Source organism: Eschrichtius robustus, chromosome 12, assembly GCF_028021215.1.
Source record: "Eschrichtius robustus isolate mEscRob2 chromosome 12, mEscRob2.pri, whole genome shotgun sequence".
Classification (NCBI taxonomy): Eukaryota; Metazoa; Chordata; class Mammalia; order Artiodactyla; family Eschrichtiidae; genus Eschrichtius; species Eschrichtius robustus.
The window spans coordinates 100,461,503-100,470,441 of NC_090835.1; the positions used below are offsets into that span (position 1 = coordinate 100,461,503).

At 45.1% G+C, this 8,939-nt stretch overlaps 1 protein-coding gene across 1 annotated transcript; it reads left to right on the forward strand.

The window, feature by feature from the left end:
• The first annotated feature begins 33 nt into the window (after positions 1-33).
• On the forward strand, positions 34-7,487 carry LOC137774125 (voltage-dependent P/Q-type calcium channel subunit alpha-1A-like). The gene is made up of 3 exons (XM_068559231.1): positions 34-40; positions 73-1,254; positions 7,058-7,487. Exons 1-2 carry the CDS (start codon positions 34-36, stop codon positions 399-401), a joined length of 336 nt encoding a protein of 111 aa, XP_068415332.1. The 3' UTR covers positions 402-1,254; positions 7,058-7,487.
• The last annotated feature ends 1,452 nt before the right edge of the window (positions 7,488-8,939 follow it).

Genomic DNA, 8,939 nt, shown 5'->3' on the forward strand with positions numbered 1-8,939 from the left:
CCGGCGCCGGGCGCGGCAGGGCGCCGGGGCGGCATGAGCGGCGGACGCCCGGCAGCGCCCCCAGGAGGCGAGGCAGGGCGGGGCGGCGCGGGGGCGGCACCGCGGCCGGCCGGCCGGCCGACCCACGGTCCTTCTCGGTCCGGCCGACGGAGCGCGGGCGGGAGGCGGAACGCGGGGCGCCCCTACCGCCTCATCGCTCCGGGGAACCGGGGACGCGGCGCCCGGAGACCCCGGCGGCAGCCGGATGTGCTTCCATGGCGGACGCCGCGCGCCCGTGGAGGGGACAGAGGGCGAGCACTGGAACGCGCGGCGGCCACCCGGCCCTCGTCGTCGCCCGCCCGAGGGTCCCTCGGCCCCCACGGACAGCAGATAACGTCTCCCCGCGACGTCTGCGGCGCTAACCCGCCCCAGGCCCTCTCCCCCTGCGGCAGCTCATCACCCAGCGCCCCCACCGCTCGCCGCCTCTGCGTCGCGGGGGCTGCTGGGAGATGAAGTGCAGAGCCCGGTGGAGCCTTGAGGAGGCCTCCCCCAAGGGGACTACAACTCCCATAATGCACCTCCCCTTCAGCTGCTTTGCTTCTCCCTCCCTCTCACCCCTGTTCCTTTGGTTTTTCTCAAGCCAGAATCTCTGTCTACTGACTGCTGTTCTCGGAACCCGTGCCCTTGGCTGCCCCTCCTGCGCTGTGCCAAAGCGCCAGAGTGATTTCAAACGCACAGTCGTTTTGTTTAAAGCCGTGACCGACGAAGCACGAAGAGGGAAGAAAGGGGAGGCAGCTGCCTGAAAAACTGGTTGCCTGTGAACCTAGCCCTATTGCTGGGGGTGGAGGTTGGATACTTGGGACTTTTGAGGAAATACCAACGTCCCTGCCAAAGAAAGGGGCCAGAGGCACGGAATCTCCCTATTTCCCGTGTAATAGATGTTGTTCTGTGTTTTCATAGCTAATGTATTTCGGAAATGGCCCGCGAGGGACTTAAGGACATCATCTTTGCCCTTAATTCGCCTAAGTTACGAATTTAATTCAGCTGCTTCCTTGAGACCAAGTGACAGATGACCCACAAGTGAAGATTTCGCCGCACTGGCTTGAACAAACCCCTGCGAAACAGGACGATGTCGTAATCTCAAGCACTCTGAAATTAAAACTCCTCAATTCCGCCAGACTACACTCGTTCGTTAAAGAGGTGTCCCCCGAAGAAAAGAGGATAACCGTGTATCCCACTTTTAGAAGGAACCAGCTCTAGCCTTCATGTTTTCCTGTGAGTCTGTGGCTCCCTGCCATACCTTTCCATTCTTTTACTGATTCCTTTCCCCTGTCCTCTCGTAAGCAAGTAAGGTAAAGCGTCTTGAGAGAAAGAGAATGTTAAGAAGCCATTTTTGGCCTAAGCCATTTTGTGATGCAAGCCTGGCCGCAATGCTTGCCTGCCCTAGAACAGTCACAATCTTAAGGGAACAAAAGAACAAAAGACTTACCAGGCAAGAGAAGTAACAATAGCAAAGATAATAAATCAGGTGTAAACTCCCAGTTGTGTTAACAATGGTAAAGATTAGCCTGAAGCACTTTCTTGAGCTGTTTTGAAGAATTTAAACGCCCTCGGGTGCTCAACCACTAGATCAACTGGAGCTTAAGGGAGGATGAGGTTGACCTCTTCTGACCCTTGTGACTTAAGTCAACTAAAGCTTGGACTCTGTTGACCTCCCAAGCCCCTTCATGAATATGCATGTACCCTTAGCTAAAAACTTCCCCAGTTTTGCTGTTCAGGAAGACACTGCTTTGGGAAAGATCCCCAGTGATCTCCTTCCTTGCTGCAAGTAATAAATCCTTCCTTCTCCCGCTCTTTGGCTTGGTTGTGTCTTTTGGCTCAGTACCCACCAAGAGGCCAACCCAGTGTGAAATAAAATTCATATTTTATTGGGACTTTCCTGGCGGTCCAGTGGTTAGGACCGCAGGGGGCACGGGTTCGATCCCTGGTCGGGGAGCTAGGATCCCGCCTGCCACTCGATGTGGCAAAAAAAAAAAAAAAAAAAAAGTTTTATGGCAAGACAGGAAAAATTTAAACAAAAGTTTTTCTCTGCTCTTTGGCCTCCTCTCTCCCCACTACTGTGCGCTGTGTATCTGCCTTATGCCCAACCTTCCCCATTGGCAGAAATGCCCATTCAACCATGAAGAGCAACATTCTCCTTGCATCAAGACAACTCCTTCTTGATCTTGCAAGGGGTCACATGACCCACCACGATGCCGCTCAGATCTGGATTGTGTAAACTTGTCAATAATACGTCATTTAATGTACAGCCCTCTGTCTCAAAAAACTTCTATAATTGTGCGGAGATGCTCTTCCTGGGTTATAATCCTCAAATTTGGCTCAAATAACATTTTGGGGTAACACTATGTCTCTAAAAACAAGCAAACAAAATCTGAGCAGCAATGCCTTGATTTAATAAATAGACCCTGGCCATACCCAGCTGCTCCATTCTGTGAGCTGTATTCCCTAAGCAGCAGTATTATGAACAAATACTGTATATCAAAATACATTAAGGGATAATGACTTTGCAGAAGGTTTAATTCAGGGTTCCTATGAAGAGAGAATGAATCTCGTGCTATTATGATACATTTACAAAAAAATCCATTGACGCTTTTTTCAGAGATAGTTCAATTCTATTGCATAAATAAGCACATTTTATTAAAATCCAGTTAAACAGTTGAAAAGAACAGAGAACTGGAAGAATTTATCTTAAACCTTTGTATATTCTTTCATTCACAAATATTGAATACGCCATGCACTGTTCTAAGTGCTGAGGATACAGCAGTGAGTAAGACAAAGGTGTTTACACTCAAGGTGTTTATGTTAGAGTTGGAATATACAGACAATAAGCTTAAATAGGGAAACCTCATGAACTGCTAATTTCTATAATGAAAACAAGCAGGACAATGTGATATAGATAGGGGTGTTATTTTTTTTATTTATTTATTTATTTATTTATTTATTTATTTTGACTGTGTTGGGTCTTCGTTGCTGCGCGTGGGCTTTCTCTAGTTGTGGCGAGCGGGGGGCTACTCTTCGTTGCGGTGCACAGGCTTCTCATTGCAGTGGCTTCTCTTGTTGCGGAGCACGGGCTCTAGGTGTGCGGGCTTCAGTAGTTGTGGCACGTGGGCTCAGTAGTTTTGGCTCGCAGGCTGTAGAGCGCAGGCTCAGTAGTTGTGGCCCACGGGCTTAGTTGCTCTGCAGCATGTGGGATCTTCCCGGACCAGGGCTCGAACCCGTGTCCCTTGCATTGGCAGGCGGATTCTTAACCACTGTGCCACCAGGGAAGTCCGATAGAGGTGTCATTTTAGATTGGGGGGGGGATCAGGAAAAGCCTACCTGAGAAAGTGACATTTAGTCTGAGACCTGAATAATGACAAGAAGGATCCACCCATGGAAAGATCTAGAGGAAGAGTGTACCAGGTAACGGGAGCAGCTAGTGCAGAAACTGTTCCCCAAAAACTGGATTCACCTTGTGGTGGGCATTGAGCCAAAAGACACAACTAAGCCAAAGAGCGGGAGAAGGAAGGATTTATTACTTGCAGCAAGAAAGGAGAACACTGGGGATCTTTCCCAAAGCAGTGTCTCCCGGAATAGCAAAATTGGGGAAGTTTTAAACTAAGGTCACATGCATATTCACGAAGGGCTTGGAAGGTCAACAGAGTCCAATCTTTAGTTGACTGAAGTCACAAGGGTCAGAAAAGGTCAACCTCATCCTCCCTTAGACTCCAGTTGATCTCGTGGTTGAGCACCGGAGGGGGTTTAAATTCTTCAAAACAGCTCAAGAAAGTGCTTCAGGCTAATCTTTACCATTGTAACAGAACTGGGAGTTTACACCTGATTTATTATCTTTGCTATTGTTACTTCTCTTGCCTGGTAACAGTCCTGTGTTTCTGCATTCTTTTGTTCTTACAAAAGCCGCAGGGAGCAAACAAATTTAGCTGTTCCTTTAAGCCTTGGTAGTGTTTCTCAACCCTATATGCACATTTTGAATCACCTAATGTAAGTCCCTAGAGAAAGAAAACCAGGCATAACTTTCTTGACATAAGAGAAGCCATTTTTGGTCTAAGCCATTTGGTGATCTAAGCCTGGCTGCAATGCTTGCCCTTGAATAGGTTTCAGTAGTTAATGATCTTAAGGGAACAATGCAGTAAGTGAGAAGTGGAGAGATTTGGGATATGTTTTGGAAGAAAAATCATCAGGTGAGCCAATGGATTAGCCATGGGGACAGGTAAGGAAAAGAAATCAAGAAATGACTCCCAGGTTTGTAACCTGAGCTTCTAGGTGAATGGCAGTGCTATTTCCTGAAATGGGGAAGACTGTGTAACCACCTTCCCAGAATGCTTTAAGAACTCCAGTCTTTATGTTAGGGACCCGTTGACCAAAACCACCCACCTTGGCCAGCAGGCCGAGAAGTGCCTCCCAAGCTCTGGGGGCTTCGGGCTCAGGACCCTGGGAGACAACCAGCCGCATGGGGCTGACACACCAAAAGTTTGCATCACAGGAGAGGGAGGGAATGAAAAATAAACCTGCAGGCTAGGTCAGCTTTGTCTGATCTTGCTGACCCAGAAAAAGCGCAAATCCTGAAATTGGATTAGGGGAATCCTGGATTACTACAGCCCTGAGGCCTGGCAGAAACAAATTAAGAAACTCAACGTCCAAGGCCTCAAATTATTTCTACAAATAACTTTTCAAACACAATTTCCAGCACATACGCATTTTTTATTGCTTGCCATTCTTAGTTTTAAAAATAAAATTGAGCACACACTTTTTTTTTTTTTTTTTTTAATTTATTTATTTATGGCTGTGTTGGGTCTTCGTTTCTGTGTGAGGGCTTTCTCCAGTCATGGCAAGTGGGGGCCACTCTTCATCGCGGTGCGCAGGCCTCTTACTATCGCGGCCTCTCGTTGCGGAGCACAGGCTCCAGATGCGCAGGCTCAGTAATTGCGGCTCACGGGCCCAGTTGCTCCGCGGCATGTGGGATCTTCCCAGACCAGGGCTCGAACCCGCATCCCCTGCATTGGCAGGCAGATTCTCAACCACTGCGCCACCAGGGAAGCCCGAGCACACACCTTTAATACATATTTGTTTGCTTACAAAAATGAGGTAGAGATGAAATAAAATATTTGAGTTTTTAAAATTTTATTTTTAACGGTAGGAAAAAGTTTTAACAACACTTTAGCTTTCTACAGCTGCTATAATGAAGTACCACAAACTGGGTAGCTTGAAATGACTGAAATGCATTCTCTGACAGTCGTGGCAGTCAGAAATGCAAAGTCAAAATGTTGGCAGGGCCATGGCTCCTCTGAAGCTTCAAGGGGAGGATTCTCTTCCAGCTTTTATTTATGTGGCAGCATAAATCCTATCTCTGCCTTCTCTTCTCATAAGGATACCAGTCATTAATTTAACTAATTATATCTGCAACAACCCTATTTCCAGATAACTTCGTGTTGAGGTACTGGAGATGAGGATTTCAACTTTTCATGGGACACAATTCAACCCATAGTAATTACCAAATAGTCTTCATTATTTAAAAAAAAAAAAACCTTTTGAAAATGATGAACACTTTGAGAGTCAGCAGCCCCACAGTCTGTTTGGTTTATCTCAATAATTAATTTTACTTTATTTATTTTTTGGGGCCGCGCCTCATGGCATGCAGGATCTTGGTTCCCTGACCAGGGATTGAACCCATGCCCCCTGCAGTGGAAGCACGGAGTCTTAACCACTGGACCACTAAGGAAGTCCCATAATTAATTTTAATGTTTGTCATAATTGTAAAAGATGCTTCAAAAAATCTGAGATCCAAATGAAAGCAGAGCATCTCCAACTGACTGAGTTGTGATACACATTTTTTAATCCCATCCACTTACTATCCAAAGATTGGTGTTGATCTTCATCTAGTAAATTATTAATACCATCTTTCTGATGTTAGTTTTCTTGGACACTAATTGGAAGATGTTGCATTTTTGTTATTTTTATGAATAGGTTAAAAATCCATGGGAACTCTTTGTGTGGGAAATTTTTAAACAAGTGAAATAATTCTGGTTCCAAGTTTGTGTGCAGATAGGAGACAGAATTGTGTAGTTTTGGACAATTAAGTTGTATAACAGTGGACATGTTTTCAAAATATTCTCTCTATAAGATGTCTCTTTTAAAAGCAACAACTTTCTTGTTTATTGTTAACACATTTATTTTGAGGAAACAGATTAAATGTGGCTATTTTTCCAAACTGTCTGCTACGTACTACATGACAGTCACTCCATCATTTTGCTGCAGAAAAGTCCAGCAAACTTTGTATAGTTGTCCTCTAGGTGGACACTGTGATCCACCACCCATAAGCATCCTCCCCGGATGTGGGACAGTGGCTTCGGCTGTAGAGAGTGCTGGTGGCACTTCAGGGATTGCCTGGGGCGACCCCCATCCAAGGGAATGACCCACACAGGAATATAAAGATCTGGCTGTCTGAGCCCAACTCAGGACAACTCAGAAGGACTATTCCAGCTGAGGGGTCTTCTGCTTGCAATGCAGCTCAGCTTCACCCTGTGCTCAGTCCTGCTTCCTTCTTCCCCTTCCTTCTACTCTTGTGGAAACCAGAGGCTTGCACTCCTAATCGTCCTGCAGGCTGTGTCTCAGAATTTTCTTCCCAGGGACCCAAACTGTGACATCATCATTTAAGAGGAAAAAAAAAAAAATACATAACTTGTCTTTACAATCTTTGCCAAGAGAAAACCAGAAAACTTGTGTATGGTACAAAAGGTTTGCCTGGCCATTGTAATGACGGCCTATTATTTTAAAGTCTTGTTTTTACAAAATGAAGCCCATCAAAAACAAGTCATAGCAAGGAAAGAGCAATGCATAGAGATACTCGGAAAGTGGGGCTCCGACTATGGCCTCAGGATATTTCCTATTATTCTATTTGATATGTGATCACATAACATAAGGACCAAATGAGGATCCCAGTGAATATTACGAAGGTTTACACTTTTGCCTTTTAAAATAAACATATATGCTTTCTCATATTGTCTTTTTGTGTTCTCAGTGTATCAGATTGCATATTCCACTCATCTGGGCCAAAAGCCACAAGAACGGAACCTAGGGTGTGACAAAGGAAGGGCAGGAGGGAGAGCATGATGGACACAGACACACGAGTTGTCTGTGCTGAGGAGGACGTGGAAAGAACCAATGACAACGTCCAAATCATTAGCCTAAGTGACTGAATGAAAGTCAGGGCCCTGGACAGAAATTTTTGACTTGGGGAATAAGGTAATGTCTGCCTTGCTGGATTTGGATGATGGTGGTTGGACACCTGTATAAAGATGTTCAGCAGGAAGATCTCGCTGGGTGGCTGGAAGTTGTTCAAGAGAGCAGTCAGGACTCAAGTAGCCATCTGCAAATTTGGGAAAGTGAAAGCTGAAGGATTGAGAAACGTCTAAGAAGAGAGGATGACGAGATCAGAAAAGTATTTTTAAAAGATTGGGCTTGATCTTGAAATAATGACTCTTTATCTCTTTTTTTCTGATTTTGAGTGTGATGCACATTTGTTGAAAATTGTCTTCCTGACAAACTCATTATTTAAAACTCCTTGAATGTATTGCTTCTGTGACATCTTTATTGCACAGGGGTGATTTATCAACCTCTCTATGATGGTATACCTAGATCATGTATTCACATTGATTATGTAGTCATCATTCAGTACTCTCTCAATTTTTTCTCTCCCACTAAATTGTTTTTTTTCAAGGCAAAAGCCTTGACATTTGTGTTCCCTGCATGTAGATACTTACATGTTAGTCTCTCAGTAATTGCTTCCAAATGCATAAATTAATGGAAAAAAAAAAAAAAAAGACTGGGCTTGAAAAAAAAGAAGAGACTTTGAAAAAAAAAAGTTAGGCCTAGCAGTGGAGTTGAAGATCTGCTGGAAAAACCTTAGGTCTTATAGGGGTTCTGACTGCATCACCCCAAAAGTTGCCACATTGGCATATTGATATTTTGAGTTAAAGGCACTTGAGAAACAGCACATGTAAAAAGGTGACTTTGACCTTCCTTTTTCTTCCTGAAAGCAGGAAATAAAATTGTCCTGTGATAGGTGCCCTCCCTGCACCAGAGGAAAAACGCCTTCTCATCACTGGAGACAGGAAGTCATGGCCGAGAGAAATCCATGCAAAAAAACTTGGTCAGAATAACCCCTATCTTCCCAGCCACTTCTCTACGATTAACTGCCCTAGTTCAAACCCCTTTGTCTTGTCACGTGTTCACAATTCACTACTCTTTGTCCAACCTAGTGTATAAGCTTGGACCTTAACTGCTTCTTTGGGTCTCTGTTACTCTTGTGAAGGCTCCCATGTACATGTAAAAATCACTAAATAAGATTTGCATGCTTTTTCTCCTGTTCATCTGTCTTATGTCCATTTAATTCTTAGGCCCAGCCAGAGACCTAAGAGAGCAGAGAAGTTTTGCTTCACTTACGAGTCTCAAGGCCACCTAGAGGAGGCTGCGGGGATACAGACGTGGGCAAATGAAGTCCATAGGCAAGGGCATGGGGAGGACAGATGGATGGATAGGAGAGGAGGGGTTCAAGAGACGTCACTAAGAAGGGCAAGCTTTGTGACTAACCAGCTTTATGTGAGAAACCAGGGAAAAGAAAGAATTCAACAGTTCCTTTTGGACCTTATTTGGAAAAATATCTTTTTTTTTGGCCGTGCCCGGCAGCATGCGGGGTCTTAGTTCCCCAACCAAGGATCAAACCTGCAACCCCTGTAGTGGAAGCGCGGAGTCTTAAGCACTGGGTAGCCAGCGAAGGCCCTGGAAAAATATCTGTGTTCCAAATACATTGTGCTCTATTCTCATCCTGACCTCATGGAAACCCACATAAATATGGTGTTAAGTCTTAGAAGTGGTTTAGTTCAGTTACAGTTAGGCACTGA